The 25313-nt window shown below is 52.0% G+C and overlaps 1 protein-coding gene across 2 annotated transcripts in view; it reads right to left on the bottom strand.

Moving 5' to 3' along the window:
* Positions 1 to 6419: 6419 nt before the first annotated feature.
* RSPO4 (R-spondin 4) overlaps positions 6420 to 25313 on the bottom strand; it is a gene marked incomplete at its 5' end in the record, with an annotated part of 39503 nt that continues 20609 nt past the window's right edge. Inside the window, 4 exons of one of the 2 annotated variants that reach the window (XM_082671389.1) lie at positions 6420 to 6567; positions 9929 to 10114; positions 12722 to 12862; positions 13564 to 13752. In XM_082671389.1, coding sequence (XP_082527515.1) covers positions 6464 to 6567; positions 9929 to 10114; positions 12722 to 12862; positions 13564 to 13752 — 620 coding nt within the window. In that variant the 3' untranslated portion in view covers positions 6420 to 6463. The remainder of the gene's footprint in view (positions 6568 to 9928; positions 10115 to 12721; positions 12863 to 13563; positions 13753 to 25313) is intronic. The other variant, XM_082671390.1, reaches the window with a different exon arrangement.

Raw genomic sequence — 25313 nt, 5'->3', positions numbered from 1 at the left:
CTGCAATGAGATAAAGCGGGCAGGGTACTCAGCGCGGTGCTGGCACACAGTCAAGCTTCATAGGTGTGAGCTTTCCAGCCACTGGCCCTAGAAGTCGGGGCCTTGCTCCTCTGTCTTCCTGGGCAGTGCTGCCCTCTCGTGGCCAAAACAGTTATAGGACTCAGGCCACTCCCAGGGTATCAGACAGACAAAGGGTGTGGAAAGAGCGAAGGAGGAGGGCGTCACAAGAGGCAGGGGACTTCCAATTGGGGAAGGATGGATCAAGTGAGGCTTCCTGGAGGAGGAGCATGTATGCTGAAGGAGAGATACTGTTTGGAGTCTGGGATATTGATGAGCAAATGAAAGATTGTATGGAGTTATATTATCAAAAGCTACCATCACTAAGCCCTTCTGTGTGTCAGGACTTTACACACCTGATATCATTTTATCCTCTACCACCCTGGCAGTGGGTGTTACTGCTTTTAGCTTCATTTGCAGCTGTGGAAAGGGAGACTCAGGGGGCAAAGTGACACGCCCAGAGTCCTGCAGGCTGCTGGGCACAGAGCTGGGATCCGCACCCAGGTCTGTGTAACTTGCTGGTATGTTCAATCATCCCCACTTTGGGGTGGATCAGAGAACTCAGTGAGCCCAGCTATAATTCACTCCTGAATCTTGGTATCTGAAAAACTCCTTAGCAGACTTTCACACCAGGTTTGCACAAGTAATGGAAATGGAACCGTCAGAGACAGGGGGAAGCTCGTTGTGGGCTGGTGTGCAGAGGTTCACCCCGGAAGCTGGCTCTCGCTCTTTGGCAGGCAGCTGGGGCGCCCACACTTGTGGGTGAAAGGTGGGGCCTCACTCTCTGAACTCAACGACGTGTCTCCAAGACACCGTCTGAAAAATGCTTCATTTCAGAATTTATGTCAAAGCCATTTGAATTTTTATTAGGAGTACTTAATGACCAGTTTGCAAAATGTCTCCAAAGTGTTTCATTTTTATTTTTTGGACTTGATAATATATTCCCATATCTTAAAAGTCAAAAGGAACAAAAGAGAAAAGCAAGTCTCCTTTCCATGCCCTTCAACCCCAGCCCTGGTGCACTCTGCACCCTGTTGTGCAACTGGCCTTTCCTGGGTGACAATGTATCTTGGGATTGCTCCAGGCCAGCACACCACCCGCTTCCTCAGGCTTCTCGGCTGCATGGCATTCCATCACAAACTCTGCGATTATATGGTAAACAGATCTCCTAGAGGTGTTCAGGATGTTTTCAGATTTTTGTGATCACACACAGGCTGCAGGGAACAGCCGTGTACCATGTACACTTGTCACTTTGCATGTGAACGAGGCTGATTAGAGGATAAATCACTAGAAGTGGATTGCTGGGTTGTAATTTTGATAGAGGTCGTCAACTCTCTTCTGCAGAGGCTGGGCCATGTCCTCCCCTAAGGAAGGTAGGAGAGATCTCCAGAGGCTTGCCCACAGCCTGGCTGAGGCCCTGTGGTTTGAAATTCTAGCTCTTGACCAATCAGATGAAAAATAGTAGCTCTGTGTAATTTTATTGTCATTTAATTTGAGTGAGGTAGACCGTCTTTTCCAGTGTGTAGGTAAGAGCCATTTGCAATTCCTATTCTGGATGAATGTTTTTGCCGTAAGGGAGCAATGATGAGTGGGACATGCCTCCGTGGGTGTCTGTGCATGAATGAAGTGGCTGCCTGGTGGAGGGCAAAAGTTTCCCATTCCACTACTTACTTTCTGAGCCTCAGGTTCCTTGTCTGTAAAGAATAGGAATAATAATAAAATCTACTTCAGAGGCTCTAGGAACCTAGGATGAATTTAGGTTTTTAATGTTAAGTGCCTGGCACAGTTCCTGGCTCAGACTTAGTGCATAAGAAATGTTAGTTGAGTGAATAAACAAAATATATGTCATAATAAAAAATTTATTGAGTACTTACTGTGTATATAAACTCTTGCTCATATATTAACTTATTTAAACCTCACAGTGACAACAGGAGGGATACTCTTATTTTCCCCTTTTACAGATGAGGAAACTGAGGCACAGAGAGTACAGGGTCTTGCCTGAAGGCTCATAACTTGCCTGAAGGTCAGAGATGGAGATGGAATTTGTGGCCTTGCCATCTGCCCCTCCACCCTAGGAGAAAGGGCCCACTGTCAACCCCTGCTCCTGTTGTCTATTGCTACAAAACCGCCCAACTTTAGAGGCGGAAAGCAACAACCATTTTATTGTGCTCATGAGTTCTGAGGATCAGAGTCCAGACAGGGCAGAGCGGGCCCGGCTTATCTCTGCTGGGGCCTTGGCTAGGAGGATTCTACAGCTGGGGCTGGAAAGGCCAGGGCTGGCAGACCCGCTCCGGAGATGGCTTCTTTACCGGCAGGTCTGGCTGGCTGATCTATTCTGCCTTGTGGGTGGCAGGTTGAGTGAAAAAGCACTTCTACAGGTGAGGCTGGGAGTCATGGACTGCAGGGTAGGGAGCCAGCAGACCCCAAGGCTGTGTCCCCGTGTTCCAGGGTCTGACAGCCTAAGAGGCTTAGAAAGTCTAGGCCCCTCTGCACTGCTGTTTCCTCAAGCTGGGACCCTCTCCACCCATCTCATTCACACTCGCTCATTCTTCAGTTCCCAGCTTGGCTCTCTGGTGCTGGGGGTGGAGCTCCCTGATCCCCATAGGCTGTAGGCAGATTTGCTGTCCCTCCTCCTAGATCCCATTCCCTGTGCGGGGCCTTATCACACCATTGTATGGACTTGTCCACAGAGTGACAGCTCCAGGGACAAGGTCTGGGTCCTTATCACCAGCACCCAGCACAGTCCCAGGCACTTTATACATATTTATTGAGTGGATGAAGAGATGAGATCAATGACTTTCGAATGACTTTAACTGGAGCCTCAATTTCCTCTTCTATAAGCTGGCTTTCAGGGATGCTGTGAGGGTGGCAGGAAATAAAGGATGTGAAAATGTATGTGCATAGGCAGCAGTCAGAAAAGTGGGAGTTAGTATACTGCGGAGAGAAAAGCGAGGAAAATGAGGTACTGTCCCTAAAGCACTTAGCAGTGTCTGGCATTATTAGTCGCCATTATCATTATTACTATTATTTTTGTTATTATAAGAATGCACATCTCCTGAGCCAGAAGGACCACATAGGATGGTTTTCATATACGTGGAAATGGAGATACATGAAGCTCCACGAGTTGGGGGCGGGGGCGCCGTGTGTCTTGGCAGGAGGCCCATAATTGCCGCCATCATGGAGACTGGCTATGGGATGCTGGGCGGGGGTTCTCCGCTGAGTCGGTTTCCCCTCTGTGCAAGAAATGGCCTGGGCCCTGGACCTCTGAGGTCTGACCCTCTCCGCGCTGCTGCGAACGCCAGTCATCCGAAGCCACCATCGCAAGCGGTGTTGCTCGGTTATGAGCCTGTTCCCGGTTGGGTGATGCCCTCTAGTGACAGAACGTGGGTAGCACGGGCACCGTGGTGCCCCGACAGGCAGGTGCGGAGTGAGCCCAGGCGGATGCAGAGCCGGGGCGAGAGGGCCGTAGCTGGCCTAGCTGGAGTGGGCCGCCGGAGCGGTCAGGCGGGAGCTCCTAAACCTGGGCTAAGCTGTTAATTCTCTGCCACTGGGGTAGCATCCGGAGGGGCCTCCCCCGTACTCTGCCTGACAGCCCTCTCTTGCTGGGTGGCCCCATCAGTTTCCGAGCTTCTCTCTGAGTTTGGCCTCTAAGAGGTGGTTACCTGGGAGGGTCTCCTTCCCAGTAGGGGGCCTAAATCCCCGGGAGAATGTGGGAGAGGCTGGGATTGGTGAGGGTTAGGAGCTGGGGGGCAGGGAAACATCTGCGATCCAAAGGTTAGAGGAGGGGCTTAGGCCCTGAAGAAACTTTATCTCCTAATTTGAAAACGTTTAGAAAAAATCTTGTCCACAGCCCCCAGTTGGGGCAGAGGACCAGGCCCCCTGAGGGAAAGCACATGGCCAGGGGATTGCAGGATTGGAACTTTCTAATCCTATCTTTGTGTCTCAGAACTGTGGAATTTAGAACATTCAGCATCCTAGAATTTGAATCTTACCAGAAAACTCCATGTAGAATATAAACTTTGTAGAATCAGATGAGTGAGCCTCGAGGTCAGAATCAAAAGTGCAGCCCCCTCAAATTTAGACCCAGTGATCTGGGACTGGAAGTCATCTGAGAGCTGCCCTCTTCCCCGATCTCGTCTTGGAATGAACGTTTGCGCTCACTGTCTGTTCCGAAATTTGTTCACAATTAGTAAGTCTGGGCGGGGCCCTGAAATCTGAATTTTTAGGAAGCACCCAGAGGATGCTGTTGGGCCACCCAGGCCAGGCAATGGATTTAATCCAGTTATGCCTTGTCTTCCTCCATCAAACGGGGGCACCGAGGCCCAGAAAGAGGAAATGATTTGGCCTTGGCCCCGCAGATGGCCAATGACAGGCTGGGACTTGGACCTGTGCCTCCCAGTGCTGAGGCCCCTCTCACCAGCAGCCCAGGAAGTTTAGACGGCTCCGTGCAACTGTCACACCTCCTAGGTGTCCCTGACCCCTCAGACATGTCATATAGCACACAGATAGGTTCCTGGGGTCTCTCCTGTAATCTTGGGGCTGAAAGGCACAGGGTTGCTCTCTTCTGCCTCCGGCCGAGCCCCCTTCTTACAGGAGGCCTGGAGGGGCTGAGGGCCCAATTCTCCTCTCCCCCCACGCCCCCCACCCAGTCCCTCGCACACCCTGGCCCTCTTGGCCCCGGGCATTCCAGAGAAAACCACCCCACATCATTTAGATTCCGCTACTCCAAACTCATCAGCGTCATGATTTCATAACACCTGCTTGATGCCCAAGAAGCATTTGCGAGTTTCTTTCTTTTCCCTTTATTAAAAAAAAAAAACAATAGTGGGGTATTGAAACAACAACAACAGAGCATTTCAGAGGCACAAACTTTTGCAGAAGAGAAGCTGGTGGCCTGGCCAGGCAAGGGGCTCTTGCTGACCTCAGGGAGGTGAGAGGGGGACTGAGGCCTGGGAAGGGGCAGGTTCCTCCGAATCTGTTGGAGGCAGTGCTAGGGGATCCCCATGCACCAGGTGGAGGGAGGCCTGGGGGTGGGCGCTGTCTCGGGTGGGGATGTGCCACTTCATCACCTGTAGCCTCTCCTCCAGACAGCTGACAGCCCCAATTCCCAGGCCACCCTGGGCCCCTGGGGTCTCACGCTCTCCCTGCTCTTGGCTGCTGGAAATGCCAATGTGAATTGGGAGCACTGCTTCCTGGGGAGTCAGGGGAGCAAAGGAAGAAGGAGGCACTTGACGGCGGGACAACAGGCAGTAAGGAGATGCCTCCTGCTCTTCCGGCTGGTGTGCGGGGGTCGCAGGCTGGGGTGTCGGGGTGCTGTGGGTGAGTGGGGGAATCTTCCCCTGCTCCGACGACTTCCTTCCTCACCTCCCCAAGGGCCCCCGAAGTTCCCTCTCAGCCATGGGTGTGCTGAGCAGGGCAACCAACAGGTGGAAGCCACAGCCCCTGGGTTCCCTGTGTGACCTTGGGCAAGTCCCTTCTTAGGCCTCAGTTTCCCCAGCGGTACAACAGGCAGGAGGACCCGGGGGGACAGAGTGGCCTGGATGATCTCAACGTTCCTTTCAGCCTCCATGGCCTCTTCTAGGATGGGCTGGTGGTTCCTCCAGGGGTGACAGCCCCACCTGATGCAGGACATGGGTGTACCGTGGGCTCAGGACGCAGGGCCCAGGGAACCGCGAGAGGGAGGGTGCTGAGGGAGCACTGATGAGTGCAGCAGGCAGCTCCCAGGAGGGTGACTGCGACACAGGAGGGCACGGGCTGGTTGACCAGCCAGAGGCCCCGTCGTGGCTCCTCTGTGGCCAGCTGGGGCAGCAGGAAGCCCTGAGACTCTTCCAGGGGGTTCCCAGGGGAGCTGGTGGCTCAGGGCTGTGGAAATGCCTCCAGGGATTAGCCAGAGCTGGAGGCACCCACAGCTCCGGGTTCTGGGGTCTCCTCTGGAGCAGAAGCGGGTCTCTCAGGACTCAGTAAGCCTGCCTGGGCTGTGGCCTGGGCCCTGCCCTTAGAAACACCTCTGCAAAGGGGTCAGGGAGGGTCCGGGAAAGGCCTAGAAAAAGATGTTTGTTTTCTTTAAGGAGGAGACAGAGAGCGAGGGGGTGAGGGATGGAGCGCACAGGAGCTGGTGTCTGTCTTAGTGTGTGTGTGTCGGGGGGCGGCCGGTGGGGGACGCAGTGAAGAACAGAAGAAAAACAGGAGGAAAGAAAAAGATAAAAGGAAAGAGAGAAAGAAGAGAAAGGAGGGGAGGGAGAAGGGGAAAACAGAAGGGTTAGAAATGCAGGAAATAAAAGAGAAAAAAGAGAGGAGAAGTGGGTGAGAAAGAGAAGAGAGAAGGAAGAGAAAGCAGCGGCAAGAAAGCGAGGAGCGCGCGAGAGAAAGCTTGGAGCTGCCGGCGGCCTGGCTGCGGGGGGCGTGCCTAGGCGGGCGCTGGGCGGGGCCTCCCTTCCCCCCTGCCGTCCAGCTTCCGGTCCTTGCGCGGGCGCCGATCTTTCCCGCTCTTCTTCTGGTTGGGGTTACTTTCTGCAACGAGAGCGCGGGGCGTTGTTGCTGAGGCCATCCTGACAGACGAGGGTGCCCCCCACTCCCCGCAGCAGGCTCGGAATGACATGGGGGTGCTGACCTGACAATCACTGCTTTTTGGAGTTGGGACGGCAGCATCACTTACCCCAAACCAGACACTCCCCTCAGTTCCTCGGCGGGGGCTGGGGAGGGCGCTGACCTGCTGAGCACCACCCATGCTGGGCATCTGCCCCGCCAGGCCTGGAGGTCCACTGTTGGGACCCCAGTTGGGACTTAGGGTGGCCTCGAGGGGGCGCCCATGACTCTCCCACGTGCACTCACTGGGAGGTTTACAGGGCTCTTCGCTGGAGACTCAACACCTTTCACGTGGGTCCCGGCACCAACCTTCCCACTCAGCTTGGGCCCAGCTCTGCCCTCAAAACGACAACAGTAACGTCAGCACTTAGCTGATGCTCGCACTGAGTATGTCACCATCACAACAGCTGGGAAGCAGGCGCAGGCCCACTGCCCCACCTGACGCCGTCACCGGAGTCTGTGCCTCACCCAGTTCCCACCGTGGGGAGTGGATGCAAACCCCAGACCTGCCTCGGGATCCTGACCCCATTGTGCCCCACTCCCCATGCCCCGTGGAGCTGGGGTGAGTTTCTAACACAAACATCTTAGCAAGTCCCATTTCTCAGGTGAGGTGACTGAGGCCCAGGTGGGGCCTCACTTAACTCAGTGGCACAGCCTGGGCTGGAGTTCTGGGCATCACTTTCAAGTGACTCCTCACTCACTTGGAGGAAAAGACCATGTTGTCTCCGTGGCCTCCCCGCACCCGCTCCAGCCCCCTTGCTCACACCGTCCTGGCCACTGGCAGGTTCATGCCACCTCCACACCTTTGCAGTGGCTTTGCCCTCCGCCTGGAATGCTCTTCCCATTGTTTTTTGTCATTTTTATTATCAACAGGTGAGAAGACTGAGGCATGGCTGGGAGCAGGGCCAGCCCTAAATTTCTGTTTTAAAAGTGTCTCCACATCCAGACCGTTTTCACCCATCGTTGGCCCCATACTCTTCTCCCACAGGAGCTGTGTGCCCCCTCGAACATGAAGGAACCGAGGCTCAGGGAACCACTTCCCAAGGTCACAGGTCAGGCACTTAGAGAGCTGGGAGTGGCAAGGGGAGGGCAATTTTATTACCTGAGTATCAGCTGTGTGCCCGCCTCCTCTGGAGTCAGGGCTCCTCCCTTCTCAGGGTCATCCCCTGAGACCTAGCTGCCCGCTTCTGGGGCCCCCTACACCCACTCCTGGGCCCTTCAGGGGCGCTGAAGCCAGGCGCCCCTCTAAGCTCCCGCTGACTGTGTCAGCCCTCAGGGGAGGACAGCATCTGGGGGATGGGGTGGGGGGCTGCCTGAGGGGCCCTTGCCAGCTGTGAAGGTGAGAAATGGGGTGAGAGGCTTTGGGTCCCCACCCCTTCCCTAGGCCTGCCTACCCACCCACACCTGCCATCCACAAGTGTTGACTGAGCACCTACTATGTGCCAGGCCCTGTTCTAGGTGCTAGAGAGGGAGCTGGAAATAAAGCAAAGAGCTTGCTTTCACTGGAGGTCCCACTCTATCGAGGAAGACAGACATTAAACAAGCAAAGAATGTGCATGATCATTTCAGGAAGATTTAAGAGCTGCGACGTGATATGATGGAAAGTGACTCTTGGTTGGGGGAAGCTCATGGAAGGCTCTCTGAGGACGGACGTTTGAGCAGATGCCGCAGGGAGCCCACAGCAGGGCTGTTGTGAGGATCAAAGGCATCGTATTTACAAAGCACTTAGCACAGTGCCCGGCATGTGGTCAGCGCTTCCTGGATGTTCGCTGCTGTTGCTATTGTTGTTATTATTCTTATTGTTATTACCTGGGGGAACAGCTTTCCTCTCTCAATCCCTCCACAGCCAATCAGCCACTAGCTCTCAGATGCCATGAGAGATGTGGCCATAGTGCTACGGACACCTGTCCATCTGTGTGGGTGCTTCCTCAGGTCTGGGGTCTCTTATTAGTTTCTCTGGTCCCATCTCAAACTCATCCTCTGTCCCCAACTGGCCCTGAGGTGCCTCCATGTCTGTTACCTGCACTCCCAACCCAGACACCACAAGCCCTTCTGAAACCAGGGGTGCCCCTGGGCTTAAGTCCTGACTCCACCCCGACCCAGTGAGCCCCAGGTCACCTAGCTCCAGGGCCCTCACCCTTACCGTGGCTGTAGATTCTTCTTTGCACACAGACCTATGTTTGAATTCCAGGTCCACCTTTCCCTAGCTGTGTGACCCTTGAGCAAGTGGCTCAACCTCTCTGGGCCTTAATCTCCTCATCGGTAAAACTAGAATAACAATACCTACCTCATAGTGTCATTGTGCAGATTAAATGACTTAATGAATGTAGAGAATTATCACAGTGCCCTGTGCATGGTAGGTGCACAGTTAACATTAGCTAATGCCACATTATTACTACTCACTGTTTACATCTTACCCACACGCTCTGCGGCCTCTCTTCTATTTAAATCAGTGGTTCTTCATAGCCAGTGGGGTATTCTGGAACTCCGTGGTGATCTCGGTTGTTACAATGAAGGGGTTCCCTGGGCCATTCAGTGGAAGGGATGGGGGGGTGCTGCGTGGGACAGTCCCCCAGGAAGGAGACCCCATCCCAGCCAGTTCTCTAACGGCTGCTCCAGCCTCACGTAGGGAGCTCAGAGTTGAACTCTGTCTCCTGTGTGAATGCCAAGTGTTTGGGAACAACTTGTCCATTACTGAATATTCTAGGGCTGCCAGCGTGGTGTCAATCGAGAAGTCAGACAGTTTTGTTGGACTTTACTAAGAGCTGGTCGCCATTTGGGAATTTGCATCTCTGATGGCAACACAGCCGTGCATGAGGCCCTGACCGCGGATGGCTACCACTTTCACTGTGATTTGACTTCGGTCAGTACTCTCTGGTGCCTGGGGCCCAAGCGCTGACATAATGAAATTTCTTTTATTTCTCTTTTATAGTTAAGCACTATACTGAATCTTTTAAAAAATGACCAGTGCCAGTGGGTCACATTATCCATGACTTTGTTTCAGAGTGTAAAGAGGGCATCCCAAGTCCTTTGACAGGAGGTGTCAGTCTGAAAGGGTCGCAAACTCCCGCTGGAAAGGGCAAGCTTGATCTTCCCAAGGGGTCTGGGACTGACCCCAGTAGGAGGACACCAGCGGGGGCAATGCTCAAGACACAGAAAGGTGTGGCTAGTGGGGGGCTTTCAGGCAGCCTTACAGGGACTCGTTGTGGGGGCTGTGTCCCAAGGCCACTCAGAGCCACCCTGGGCCCTGCCTGCTGCTGCCCCCCGTGCCCGGCCTGGTGCTCACCTCCTGGGCAGGGCCTCCGAATGGGACATTGCCTTGACTCAGATAGCACCTGGCAGGTGGCTGCCTCCTCCCGCCCGGCCCGGCCGGCCTCCCGCACGCGGGTCTCCAGGCCCCAGGCTGAGCCGCAGGTCTTCCCGTTGTGTGTGCAGGGGCTCCAGCTGCCCCAGGGGCCCAGCTCACACTCCTCTGTGAGGTGGAGAGACAGACAGACAGATGGGGTCAGCCGGCAGTGAGTGTTCCTCAGCTCAAGGGCAGGGTCTGAGCGGTTCAGTTCCCTGAAGACACCATCTCCTCATGCAAAGGGGTCACAGGCTATTACAAGCAGCAGAGGGGGACGTTTAAACAGCTATTTGTAAGAGCCTGGGATGAGAGCTGTACTAGAGCAAGCACAGGCTGTGCGGGCCAGAAGCCTGAGGGACCCGTTGTGTGGCTTTAAAGGGGAAGGCTGCCCTGAGGAGGTGACAAAGGAGCTAAAGGGAGAGAGGACTTCTTCATCAGGTGGTGATGGAAGGAAGTGCATGCGGGGCAGCTGTGTACAGCCTGGGGGACTGGCCACCCTGTGTCAGGGACAAGGAAGCTACAGTGGGGGTGGAGTGAAGGTTCAAGGTCAGCTGGGAGGCCCTCGGGGCCAGGACCTGGGTTTTGAACTTGATCGTGTGCCTTTGATCAGCTGTAGGAGGTGGGAGCTACACTGGGCTGTTGTGAGGAAAAATGAAGTCACGGACATGAAAGGTCTTAGTAGGGAGAAATTTTCAAAATATATGAACATATATAGTATTCTTTCACATTTGATTCTTTTAAGAGTCCCTGAAAGGTAGGCAGAGAATCGGGCAGCTATTAATACGCCATTTTTCAGATTAGGACACTGAGGTCTAGAGCAGGTGAGGGGCTTGCTAAGGGAACAGAGAAGGAGCTCACAAAACAGAACTGCAAGTGTTTAAGATCCAGTTGGGCCCAGAAACCAGCTCTCCAGACCTTTGAATGATGGTCCTTCACAGATGCATTCATTTGAGAAGCAAAAACTGAGCACCTACTGTGTGTCACCTGCCGTGCTGGGTGCCGAGGTGCAGCAGGAACAAGACAGACCCTGCCGGTCTGTCTGCTGGTCTTGGGTCTGCCTCCCAGAGTTCACTGTCTAGAGCGGTCAGGCTGGAAGGCAGGGTGCTCTGACAGTGATGGGGAAAAACAGGCAGCTGTGGGAGACCAGAGGGTCCCAGCCTGGGTGACCTGGAAGGCTTCCTGGAGGAGGAGACTCCTGATCTGCGTCTTGAAGTAGGGCTGGGGAGGTCAGCCAGGCTCAGGGAGGGGCAGGAAGGAGAAGTGCTCCAGGTGAAAGGAATAACCCTAGCAAAATCCCCAGGATGACTCTGCCCTCATGGGGAAGTTGGAGCACAGACTCAAATGGGGAAGGAAAAAAATGATAGGGGTGGAGAGGTGGCAGATGGGGACCAGACTGCCCATAGCCTGGGGGCTCTACCTGAGGACAGTGGGAGCCACTGAAGGGCCTTGAGCAGAAGAGAAGCCTGATCAGATTGTCATTTTGAAATAATCACTCTTGCTTCTGAAATGAGCCAGCTGGGCTAGAGGCAGTGAGACCAGAGGCAGGCAGGTAGGCAAGAGGCTGTGGCCAAGGTCCCAGCAATGGGCAGAGGGTGGGGAGAAAGGGATGTGTGGGGATGGGGTGGGGAAAAGGGGGAAGGAGGGGTGCGGCAGGTTGGGGAGCTTTATTCTGCTTCATTTCCCCCAGAGTTCTTTTTACCACCTAACATCTGTATGTATTTTTGTGTGTCTTCCGTCTCCCCACTAAAATGTCACGTCTATAAGGGCAGAAGCTTTGTCTGTTTTGTTCACTGATGTGTCCCCAGCAACTTTGAAAGTGCCTGGAGCGTAGAAGATGCTCTAGTAAATATTTCCTGAGTGAAAGAATGAGATTGGATTGGATGTAGGATGAGAGAGAAGAGCCCACAGTGATGCCCGGAGCTGGTTATTGATGGAGGAAGCCCAGAGGAAGCCCCAGGCTGGGGATGGGGAGGGAGGGAAGGAGGCATCCATAGGGCAGGTGAGGATGTGAGTCTGCTGCCCGTGGAGAAATGCAGTTGAGGACAGTGAGTTAGGAGCCATCAGCTTTTGGAATGACCGTGAACATGTGCCCAGAGAGAATGTATAGGCAGAGATATGTGATTTAGGTGAGAACACTGGAGAATACCCTTGTGTAAGGACAGATCACAGAGGAGGGGCTCACACAGGAGTCTGAAAAGGAGTGATGGGAAAACAGAACAGTAATGACAGCTAATATGATGTGTAATAATAATGACATGCATTGAGCATTTGCTGTGTTAGTTACTGTATTAAGTACTTTAAATTGTATTAATTTATCCCTTACAACAACCCCCCCCCCCATGAAGTAGGTTCTATGTTCTACTGTAATTTTTTTAACATTTGGAGAAACTGAGGGACAGAGAGCTTAACTGACTTGCTCAAGGTCACCGATGGTGAATTTTAGAGCTAGCATTTGAACCCAGGCCTTATTCCAAAATCAATGCTCTTCTTCTGTGCTCTGTGGCCTCTCTTGGCAATAATACTGATGTAGATGTTGGTAGTAATAGTAATCATAATGGTGCTTATGATGGGTCTAGTGTATTGAAGGGTTCATAGGTGTACCTGACACGGTGTTGGGCTTCCCATCACCACGTGACATTCTCCTATGATTTCTTCCAGGTCTCCTGACACCCCTCACCAGCCCCTGCTCCAGGGAGGGAGGGGACAGGGCAGGGTGGGGATGCCCCCACTCACCCTGGCACTCCCGTGTGCTCTGCTGGGCTGCGGTGCCCGGCGGGCAGGTGGGCAGACACTTTCCCTTGTACAGGTAAAACCGCCTCTTGCACTGGATGCAGAAGTCCTGGCTGAAGCAGCTCTCACATGTGGCCCCACATTCTGTAATACAGCAGGGCCACCCTTGGTGAGGGTGGCTGCCCAGGGAGGGGACCCTCTGGGACTGCCTGGGACTGGGGAGGGCCTCTGAGTAGCCCAAGCTCTGTAGCACTGGGGTCTGGATTCAGTGTGTCCTCTGAAGCCCAGACTTGTCCAGGGTCAAACTGAGCCGCATTCAAGAACTCTTGTTCTCATTTGAATTGAGGCTCAGTGGGGGCAGGTGACATGTCCAAGGTAACATGGTTATTTTGATTTCCTTTCTCATTTTAGCTGAGGCTCAGAGAGGGCAAGTAAGTTGCCTCAAGTCACACAGTAAATCTGGACTGGGTGTGAGGACTCCCTACTCCATTTCCATCAAATCTCAGAGATGGTCATGATTTGTCCAGGTCACAGTGAAAATTAGAGTTAGGAGTTAGGGCTCCTTTTCCCATTGAGCTAGGCCCAGAGAGAGTGAGTAGCCTGCCAAAGGCCACAAAGCCAAACTAGGGTAGAAGCGAAGGTCCCCTGTCCCATTAGTGTTGAGCCCAGAGAGGGCACTGACTTGCTAAGGGCTTCACAGCCAGCCTGAAAGCCAGCAAGTATCTCAGAGTCCGGGCTCAGGCGTATAGTACTTCCCCGGGGGCTGCGTTGGGCTGGAGGCAGGATGTGGGCCAGGGATGCTCAGGGGGACAGCGCTAGCACAGGACAAGGGAGGGGCCACGTACTTCTGCACCTGTTGACCTCCTGGCTGCGGACGCCGAAGTAGCCGGGGGGACAGTCATGCACACACTTGCCGTACTGGCGGATACCTTCCCGGCGGATGAACAGGAAGAGCCTCTGCTGGCAGGTGGAGCAGCCATTCTCCTCTGAGCAGATGACACAGCCTGTGCAGTTGCCCCCCAGACCAGTGCCCACTGCCAGCCAGACCAGGGTGGAGGGTGGGGAAAGGAAGAGAGAGATAGTCAAACCATATGCGTGAGCAGCTCAGACTGTCTCACTGGTATAGCAATTGAGCACGTGGCCACCCAGATGACTACGTTTCCCACGCAACTAGATGTGGTCAGCGACCAAAATCTAGTGTGTTATAAGGTAAAGCAGTGTGTGCAACTTCTAGAGAGCTTAAAGGGCAGGGGCATATCCTTTGTCATCCCCTCATCCTTCCTGGTGGGTGGAATGTGAACATGATGGCTGGAGCATGAGCATCTATTTTGGATCATGAGACAGAGACCATGTGTTAAGGATACTGGAGAAATAAGATAAAAAGATCCTGGGTCCTCGAGGAAGGTAGACATGCTGCATCAGCCCTCTTCTGCCTGTGCAGACTGTTACATGAGAGAAAAATCAGTATCTATTTTGTTCATACCACCGTTATTTGGAGTCCTCTGTCACTCACAGACAAACTTGATCTTCACTAACATAGTGTGTATGTTTGACTGGGTGTGGGGTGCACATGCCTGTGGAGGAGCCCCTCACCCTCCTGCTGCCTTTCTGAACAATACCCCATTCCTCACTGCCACCATTATCAAAGGCTCCCCAAATCATCAAGTATAGCAAGTGGAGGAAAGGAACTTTTTGTTGTTCCAGAATTGGCAACCAGGGCTCAAAACTGCGAAGAAAGAGGCGGAAAATACCCTGGAAAGAGAGCTTCTCCAAGGCTTATAGGGAGTCTCTGCTGTCTGACCACCACCTGATCAAGCTGACCCCCTAGAGAGGGGGACTCAGGGGACTTAGGAGCTGTCAGCCTGGGGAAGGGGGAACGCTGTGGCTTTCCCGCTGTTCCCAACCCCCAAACCAAGAGGGAGGAGAGGCAAGGGTACCCCTCACAGAGACGGATGCCTGCAAAAAGGGGTGACCAGCACCTCATGCCTTGGTTGGACATGAACCTGTGTGGCAGCCCTGCAGGTCTGCCCCGTCCAACATCTCTTTGAGCAGAGAAAAGAGACCAGGAGAGAGAAGGCCAAGTTGGGAGGGGGAGGCAGCAGAAGAACCTGCACATCCTTCATGGCAAGCAAGGGGGTTCTCAGCAGCGAGGGCCCCCTAGGAGTAGCCAGGCTCAAGTGCCGCTGCTGCTGCCTCCCCAAGAAGGCTGGTTGCTGGCGGGTGCCCCAGCAAGAGGCAGCAGGGCAGACCATCGGGGGAAGATGGTATTTGGGGAGAGTCAGAAAGTGACCAGGTGTCATTAAGGGACAGAAGAGGACCAGGCAGCTTCTTAGACACAGCGATTAGGGAAACATGAAGCTGTTTCATGTATGTTAATACTCCATCAAGGTCAGCCTGTTTAATAAACTACTTATACACTTTGGCCCACCCGAGCCCATGGCCACCTAGCAGGGGACATTCTTGACTCTCCAGCCTCACCCCCACCCCCTTCCTATTGGTGCCCCATCTTCCTTTCAGAGGAATTCCCTGTTGTGAGGGGCCCTGGAGAAGGGCAAATCCTGGTGCCTGCCCCCAGAAACAGAATCCATAGAGGCCTGGCCCTTCAAGTCGACAGTGAGTGGGCATTGACCAAAACCTGACCAATCAGATATGCCTGGTAGTAGGGCTGAAGCCCACAGAAGCGACTGTAATAGCAACGCAGATGGTGACAAAGCAAAACTCTTACTAACCACTGTCTCTTGGAAGAGCTTAGGGGTCACTCAGCACAACCCATGCCACATCACTGGGGACGCTGAAGCCAGAGGAGGTGCAGGCTTCCCCAAGGTCAGGTAGCCAAACAGCAAAGCAATTCCAATTAGAGCTACAGCACTATCTGTAGAGTGATATTTCAACATGCTGCAGAAAAAAGAACCCAACAAGGACCCTCCCCTGACCTCAGAGGGTGCGGGGTGTGTGTGTGTGTGCGCGCGCACGCGCACAGGTGATGAGTCTCAACTAGCATCATTCATCACCGGGGTATTGTAGAGAGTTGTCTCTGCCTCCTGCTGCATCCTTGGTCCCGGCAGTTGGTAGGGTGCCCTCTAGTGCCTCTATGTTGTAATGGCACCTCTGACTTTTTGATTCTAATGGCCTCACTCAGGCTTGTCATCATATCTCTAACTCACTAGAAAGAGCAGTACTGTTCCTCCCACTTCCCCAAGATCACGGGTATAGAGACCTGAATGCTAATTTTTATGAATAATAAGTGACGACAACTAGAGTTTGTACAATGCTGCTTTAGAAAGAGCCAAACTTGATGGTTCTTAAACTTGACTGTGCATAAGAATCCCCAGGGAGGTTGTAAAGTATATAGGCCCAGGGATGTGCATTTAAACAAGACCAAAATAGATGTAACTGGCATTGTGGAAGTGTCTTCCCTGCTCACAATCTCCTTTCCCTGAGAACGAGACGTGGCAAATATTCTTGTACTGCATGACCTTGTCCCCTGGCCAGTGGTGGACAGGCTGTACCAGGGCCCGACAGTTCATCCAGGCTGGGACAATTAGACCATCTCTCTTGAGAATTTTGACTGTGGGCCAACAGACAATGGTCTAGGATGGCCTCTTGACCTAAGGACGTTTGTAGGAGGGCAAGGTGGCCTGTGCGAGAAGCTCTGGTGAGCACTGGCATCTGTGGCACCTTTCTTTGCTAACAGAGGCCCCGTCTTTGACTTTCAGGTTCATGTGGAACCATCTCTGTCCAGATGCATTTAACCTGGGATTCGGCAACCAGAGAACCAGGTCCCCTTAACTGCAGTGATTGGTTCAGACACAGGCACATGTTTCAACTAGAGCTAGTCTTAGGATTGCGTGTGTGTGTGTGTGTGTGTGTGTGTGTGTGTGTGTGTGTGTGTGTGTGTTTGCACTCTGTTTGGATTTGAGAAGATGTAGGCCAGAGCTGGTGGGCAACGCATGAGGGGTGAGTGTCCCGAGAATGGAGGCCACACAAGAGATTGTCTGTGCACCTGGATCCACCCCTAGGAGGGTCCATAAAGTCTCTTCTTTTCTAAAGCCATTTTGAGTAGGGTTTTCTGTCACGTGCAGCCAAAGACTCCTGACCACACAGAAGCAGAGAGAGAGAGAGAGAAAATAAATCAGATGCAGGGAGAGAAAAAAAAGCAACCAGAAACTTCATGGGCCCTAGATGGTCAGACAGAGTTTCTGACCATCTTCCAAGCCCAGGTTCCAGTCCCCCAAGGCTTGGCTCACCCCATAGCTCCAAAGAAAGTCACTAGTTCACTTGAGCTAGCTCTCCTCCTGTCAAATTGCAATCAAAATGATGTATCTCGGGCTTCCCTGGTGGCGCAGTGGTTGAGAGTCCACCTGCCGATGCAGGGGACACGGGTTCGTGACCCGGTCCGGGAAGATCCCGCATGCCGCGGAGCAGCTGGGCCCGTGAGCCATGGCCCCTGAGCCTGCGCGTCCGGAGCCTGTGCTCCGCAACGGGAGAGGTCACAACAGTGAGAGGCCCGCGTACTGCAAAAAAAAAAAAAAAAAAGATGTATCTCACCAGATAGGTGGAGCCCAACAGATCATGGTGGAGCAGCTCTGCTTCAGCAAGGCCAAGGGACCTGAAGCACTGCCCGCCCAGCCTGACCATGGCACACCAAGGGACCCTGGGATTGTAGGGAGCACAGTTTGAAAACCCCTGGCTCCTTCTACACCTCAACTGCATGCTAGCCTTCTTTGCTGCCCTCTAGCAGCTCTGATACACGTTTCTAAATGAAGTATTTGAGCTCTGATTTGCAAGTTCCCCGAGCTTTCTTGGGGCATCAGAGGGGAAAGCACCCCCTGTGATTTCCCTTAATCAGTATCTCCCATAATCAAGACCATCCTCCCCTGGTCAAAGTGTCAGTTGTACCAGAAAGGATGGCCTTGTGCTGCTCCAGCAGCTGGAGGGGCTTGGAATGACATCTGAGTCCTACTGTCCTTCCCCAAGCACCCAGGGGACAAGCTGAGACTTGGATGTCCATGTTATGGAGAATGACAGTGGGGTTGGCAGTTTACAGAAGGATGCAGGCTTATAACAACTCTACGTGCATTAGCCCAAGGCTGAGTGATCCATCCATCCATTCATTCAACAGTTACTGAGCCCCTGCTTTCTGTGAGGTCCAGTGCTGGGGGCTCGATGGTTATGAAATGTGGCAGCAGCTGTGTGATCACGGGCAAAGTACTTTTAACTCTCTGGGCCTCAGTTATTCTAGCTGTAAAAGGGGGGATAATGCTTAACTTGCAGTGCTGTTGTGATGAAAGGAGATGGTACATGGAAAACTCTTAGCTTAAGGCCTGGCAGCAGACTTCTGATAGATTGGATATCTTGTTATTATATTGTTTTCTGCCCTCAAATACCTAAGGACATGTATTATGGTCCAGGTGCCCAGGTTCAAATCCTGGCTCCACCACCCACTGACTGACCTTGGATAAGTACCTTCATCAATGTGGGCCTCAGTTTCTCCACCTGGAAAACTGTGGCAACAACCCCTACTCCCACACATTTTGTTATGAGGTGTGTGCAAGCAGCAAGTACCTGGCATGTCGTAGGTCCTTCTCCATAAATATAAATTCCTTTCCTGTTCCCTCACTGACACGATACATGGTGGGATTGTCAGCCCACATTTGGACCCTCCTCCCCTTTCACTGGTGAGAAAACGGAGGCCAGAGGCATTGGTGGAGGACAGCCACCAACCACCAGCTCCAGGGAGATGGTCTTTCATCCTCAGGATAGTGAAGGGCTCAGGGAAGAGACAGAGGAGGCAGATTTGGTCTTGGGTGAAGGGCAGGTTTTTCTTTCTGTTGGGATCAGGGAATGACCTGTGCTCTTTGAAACAAGGGTTCCCAACCTCAGAGTCATCCACATCCTGAGAATGAGCCCAAGCCCCTTGTTGCTTTTGTTTGTTTTGTGGTACGCGGGCCTCTCACTGTCGTGGCCTCTCCCGTTGTGGAGCACAGGCTCCGGACGCGCAGGCTCAGCGGCCATGGCTCACGGGCCCAGCCGCTCCACGGCATGTGGGATCTTCCTGGACCGGGGCACGAACCCGTGTCCCCTGCATCGGCAGGTGGACTCTCAACCACTGCACCACCAGGGAAGCCCTCCAAGCCCTTTGTTTTGATAGGAGTCAATGGTTCAGTGTTTGCAAGTGATCTCTATATTTTTTCATTTAGGGATTTGAGTGGATTCAGGGCCATCTCTGCATTATCACGCCTCCCACCCACCTTCACTCTGCAGTGCTTTCCTTGAGGGGGTCAAAAGGCACAGGGAGACATCTTGGACCCTGAAAATTACCTGTTTTCCCCAGACAGGCTCACCTCCTCAGCAGCCCACAGTGAGTCTGTCAATGAAAAATCCTCAATACCCAAAAGCCAAGAACTCCAGCCACACACTTAAAAAAAACCAAAAAAAAAAAAAAAATTTGCCAACATTAAAAAAAATCAGATTTCACATAAGAAGCTGGAATTTGGACTTCTCTGGAAAAGGTATGAATACCTGCTAACACTGGGTCTGCATTCCTGCAGGGCAACATCTGGTTGGAGTTCCATAGTTGGGGCATGTGCTCTCCAGTTTGTCAGTCCCACCCCCCCATTGCTACTCCTGACACTGAGGGCAAAGGTCAGCTGTCATGTGTTATCCCCCTCGAGCTGCTGTTTATCTTGTACCTGCTTCATTCGTTCACATTAGAAGGCAATGTAGAGCAGGGGGTCCCAAACCTGGGCACGCATCACATTCACCTAGAGGGCTTGTTAAAAACACAGATTGCTGGGCCTTCCCCCAGAATTGCTGATCCAGTAAGTCTGGGGTTGGGCGGGGGGGAGGCTGAGAATCTGCACTGCTAACAGGTTCCCACTTTAAAGTGGAGTTGGGTTAAGAGCCAGACTGCTCGAGTTCAAATCCCAGCCCTACCCTTTATCCTTGCCCGTGTGACCCTGAACTAGTGCCTTAATCTCTCTGTGCTTCAGTTTCCCCATCTGTAAAATAGAAATCACACTGGCCAACCTTACAGAACCTTGAGGACCTGAGCAGGCTTGACACTTAATGAGGGTCTCAGTGATGTTACTGTCGCCACCTGCCACACCTCCACTGGTGTTTGTGATCTTGGACTTGCTTTGGCAATCAGTGCAGAACTTTTAATTTGATGTCAACATTTTTGGGGTAGAGTTTCTTCATAATTGGGATGTGCCCAGGGAAGTGTGTTTTGCATAAGAACATTGTGTGTCATGGTGGACTAAAGGATTTGACACAGCTGTCCCGAAGGACTCCCTGTGGGTGAGGAAGATGGGGAAGAAGAAAAAGAGACCGCTGCTCCCTGCCCCAAGGCAGTGCAACCTGAGGAGGGCCAGGCCCTGCCCTGGGCCCTGCTATGTCCTTGAGAAGGATCCAGAACCATGTAGGGGGGCCCCATGCAGAGAGTGATGGGCAGTGCCTTCTCGGATCCCTGCCTGGCAGTGTGGGATGCATGTCGCCGATAACCAGAGGAAATAAACAACATCTGGGCTCCCGTCCGCCTGCTCAGACCGCCACATATGGGAGGCAGTCACTGCCACTGGAGGCTGGCTCAGAGGGCCCCAGGCACATTCCTGCCTCGGGGGCAGATTGCACCATCCTCAGCAAGGCACGGGCCCTAGAGATGACTCCAGGTTTGGAGACTCCTGCAGGTGTGGGGACATTGAGATGATCTCAGCTTTGCAGCATGACAAAACACCATTTTCTGGCTGGGTGATCTTAGGGAAGTGGCTTCACTATTCTAAACCTCAGTCTCCTCTTCTGCAAAATGGGGACAATGGTAGTAGCAATCACCTCCCAGGCACTTGTGAGCTCATCCATGCAAAGTACTTAGCACAGCTCATGGCTGATGAATGAGCATTATTTTATTCCTTGCTTCATGGGAGATACATGAGAGGCACCCTGAGGTGCTCACTTGAGGGCTGAGGCCCAGCCTGGCTTATTCTCCTTCAAATTTCCACAGTCTTGCACATTGTAGGTGCCTACTATTTCTTAAAAGAAAGAATAATGCATGAATGAATGAATGATGGCTTAATAAAAGTTCTCAAAAGCTGTTCTCAGGGAGGCTGCAGTCTAGTTGGGAGAACTAGGCTCATACATTGCAAAGAAAGCTGATGATGTCTGCCCAGCAGAGCTCAGAGCCAGGGGCTGGGCACAGACTGCAGTCATCAGGGATGGTTTTCTGGAGAGGCAGATGTGGGGACGAGAGCAGGGCTAGTCTGTGTGGGAGAAAGAAAGGTTTTTAAGAGAGGTGAGTACATGACAGTATATAAGTTGGTGGCAGGGAGGGAGCTCGGGCAAGGAGCAGACAGTGAATCCCTGCTAAGATGTCTGTGCATGACACCAAGGGGTTAATGCGTAGGACCCTCAGCATATAGTAACAATAGGCACACATCCAAAATGGAAACTTGTAATCCTTTCCCCTCCTTCCCCGCAAACCTGCCTCTCCTGTCCATCTGGGTGAATGGCTACTCCACTCATGGTCAGAACTCTTGGAGTCCCCCTGCCTCTTTTCTTTCCTTCCTGTCCCACATGGAATCTATCAGAAATTGGTCTGCACCAACACGTTTTCCCCCCTCCCTCCCAATCATCGCTTGCCCTGCTCCAGTCATGCTGGCCTCATCCTTGCCGTTCGTTCCTCAAACATGCCAAGACCACTCCCTCCTCAGGGCCTTTGCACTTGCCCCTCCCTCTGCCTGGAATGCCCTCTCCACATACATCCTCAGGGCTTACTCCACTTCAGGTCTCTGCTGGAACGTCCCCTCCTCCGTGAGACCTCCCTGACCACCTCGCCTGAAGTAGCACCCATCCCTGCATCCTTGTCTCACCCTGCTTTGTTTTTCTTTGGCATTTATCCCCACCTGATGTGTGATGTGTTCGTTTGAATTTTTGGTGTCTCTTTCCCACCACTGAAAGGTGAGCTCCAGGAGGGCAGGGGTAAACCACAGCACACTCCACAGACTCTTTAGCACCATGCTTTGCTCACTTAAATTATCCTGGCGAATGTTGCACATCACTGACTCATGCTTTTTTATAGCTGCTTACCATTCCATACAGAGATGCTGCAAAATTAATTTAGGTATACTTATTATATCTATTTCAGAGAGGAGGAAACTGAGGCCCAGGGCAGGGCTGCTGCTTGCCTGAGGTCACTTAGTAAGAGGACCCAGGCAGTGTGGCTGCAGAACCTGAAGGCTTCATCTCGAGGCCACACGGCCTCCCAGCTGCCAGTGTATCCCAGCACCTCCTTTAATCCTCCACACAGAATAACAGGTCCCCTTGCTAAGGCCTTGCTAGGTTCCCAGTGCTGTGCTAAGGCTACTGCCTCCTTCAATGTCCATTTGACCTTGACTGAGACAGGAAATTAGCCAAACAGTGGCAGTACACGTGTTCGCAGGACAGACCCTGCCTCTTCTGCATCTCTCATTCATTTTCCCCTCATCCCGTACTCATCTCCCCTCATTTCCATGATGTGGGGCAGATCAGTACCTGCGTGTTCAATCAGGGGTGACATGCCTATTTCCCCGTCCTTCAGGTCCCCTCTAAGCTCTCTACAAGTGATTCTCTTGCCACCCACCTAGGCCTGGGGAGGTGGGGAAGTGCCCTGCCCCAGCCCCTGCTTGAGGTCCACATAGAATCACTTTCAGACATCGGCTTCCATGGGCTGGGGAGGTGGGGAGATGGAGGCTGGAAGTGGAGCCAGGGCTCATACCCACATCTGCTGTTTCCCAGCCAGTGGTGATCCTGAGATTTAAATCCACATCAGAATCACTTGGGGCTGCTTATTAAAAGCAGAGACACCTCCATCCCTCGATATATGCTGTTGGTTTAACGTGTACACTGGTGTGCCTGGGGTCATATATGTATGAACTCGCGTGATTTTCAGAAACCACTTTGTGAGGTCAGCCAGGGCGTCCCAAACTCTAAGGAGCACACAGAGTGCCCAGGGACCTTGGGTTCAAGTGTAGATTTTGATGCTAAAGGTCTGGGCTGGGGCCTGAGATTCTGCTTTTGTACGATGCTCCTGGGGGATGCTGATCGTGCTGGTCTCCAGACCTCATTTTAAGAAGCAAGACGGGGCTTCCCTGGTGGCGCAGTGGTTGAGAGTCCACCTGCGGATGCAGGGGATACGGGTTCGTGCCTCGGTCCGGGAAGATCCCACATGCCGTGAGCCATGGCCGCTGAGCCTGCGTGTCCGGAGCCTGTGCTCCGCAACAGGAGGGGCCACAGCAGTGAGAGGCCCGCGTACCGCCCCCCCCCAACAAAAAAAAGAAGCAAGACGGCAGGTGCTGTTATTACTTCTTACTTTACTGAGGAGCAAACTAAGGCTCAAAGGCCAACAACTATAAGTCACAGAGTTAGACCGAGCCCCCAGACTCTACTGTGTCACAGTGCCTGTCCCTGCTGGCGTGACGATGGATGAGAGGTTGGGCTGATATTTGGAAGGGGCAACTTGGCCCCTCTTACCACTCATAGGAGGGGCATTTTCCCAAGTGGCCCAAGTTGAGGACAGTCCCTTCCAAGCCCAGCATGTCAAGAAGAAGAGGGGCTGGGTTCGTGTGCCCTGAGCATGTGTGTGTCTCTGAGACAGTGGCAGGTGTGTGCGGACAGATGAGACCCATACCAAAAGGATTCTAGTGCCTGGAGGTTGAAGCATGGAGAAGGCCTTGGCTGCGCTACCGCTGCCCAGCCCTCCTGCTAGGTGGGGGAGGGTGGACAGTCCAGAGCGGGCTGCTTGTGCCTGGAATACCTCCCCGCATCAACCCAAATATCTGCTTCCTTAACCCTTAACGACCCACCCTGGATCCACAAGATATGGTCTGCCTTCATTAGCTATTCATTAAGGGAGGTCACGCTTGTGCTCCTGATGGGAGCACTGGGGGCCCTGAGCAGCCCAGAGCAGCTGCCAGAGACCTTCAGAAAATCACCGCTGCTTAAAAAAAAGAATTGTTGGCAGACAGCAGAAGCAAGAAGAACTACAATCCTGCAGCCTGTGGAACAAAAACCACATTCACAGAAAGACAGACAAGATGAAAAGGCAGAGGGCTATGTACCAGATGAAGGAACAAGATAAAGCCCCAGAAAAACAACTAAATGAAGTGGAAATAGGCAACCTTCCAGAAAAAGAATTCAGAATAATGATAGTGAAGATGATCCAGGACCTCGGAAAAAGAATGCAGGCAAAGATCGAGAAGATGCAAGAAATGTTTAAAAAAGACCTAGAAGAATTAAAGAACAAACAGAGATGAACAATACAATAACTGAAATGAAAACTACACTGGAAGGAATCAATAGTAGAATAACTGAGGCAGAAGAACGGATAAGTGACCTGGAAGACAGAATGGTGGAATTCACTGCTGCAGAACAAAATAAAGAAAAAGGAATGTAAAGAAATGAAGACAGCCTAAGAGACCTCTGGGAAAACATTAAATGCAACAACATTCGCATTATAGGGGTCCCAGAAGGAGAAGAGAGAGAGAAAGGACCAGAGAAAATGTTTGAAGAGATTATAGTCGAAAACTTCCCTAATATGGGAAAGGAAATAGCCATCCAAGTCCAGGAAGCGCAGCGAGTACCATACAGGATAAACCCAAGGAGAAACACACCGAGACACATAGTAATCAAATTGGCAAAAATTAAAGAAAAAGAAAAATTATTGGAAGCAGCAAGGGAAAAACAACAAATAACATACAAGGGAACTCCCATAAGGTTAACAGCTGATTTCTCAGCAGAGACTCTACAAGCCAGAAGGGAGTGGCACGATATACTTAAAGTGATGAAAGGGAAGAACCTACAACCAAGATTATTCTACCCAGCAAGGATCTCATTCAGATTTGATGGAGAAATCAAAAGCTTTACAGACAAGCAAAAGCTAAGAGAATTCAGCACCACCAAACCAGCTCTACACAAATGCTAAAGGAACTTCTCTAAGTGGGAAACTCAACAGAAGAAAAGGACCTACAAAAACAAACCCAAAACAATTAAGAAAATGGTCATAGGAACATACATATTGATAATTACCTTAAACATGAATGGAGTAAATGCTCCAACCAAAAGACACAGGCTAGCTGAATGGATGCAAAAACAAGACCCATATATATGCTGTCTACAAGAGACCCACTTCAGACCTAGGGATACATACAGACTGAAAGTGAGGGAATGGAAAAAGATATTCCATGTAAATGGAAATCAAAAGAAAGCTAGAGTAGCAATACTCATATCAGATAAAATAGACTTTAAATTAAAGAATGTTACAAGAAACAAGGAAGGACACTATATAATGATCAAAGGATCAATCCAAGAAGAAGATATAACAATTAAAATATATACGCACCCAACATAGGAGCACCTCAATACATAAGGCAACTGCTAACAGCTGTAAAAGAGGAAATCAACAGTAACACAAAAATAGTGGGGGACTTTTAACACCTCACTTACACCAATGGACATATCATCCAAAATGAAAATAAATAAGGAAACAGAGCTTTAAATGACACAATAGACCAGATAGATTTAATTGATATTTATAGGACATTCCATCCAAAAACAGCAGATTACA

Source organism: Grampus griseus, assembly GCF_964374135.1.
Source record: "Grampus griseus genome assembly, chromosome: 14".
Classification (NCBI taxonomy): Eukaryota; Metazoa; Chordata; class Mammalia; order Artiodactyla; family Delphinidae; genus Grampus; species Grampus griseus.
The sequence above is the reverse complement of the archived record's forward strand: the minus strand, read 5'-3'. Positions and strand labels throughout refer to the sequence as shown.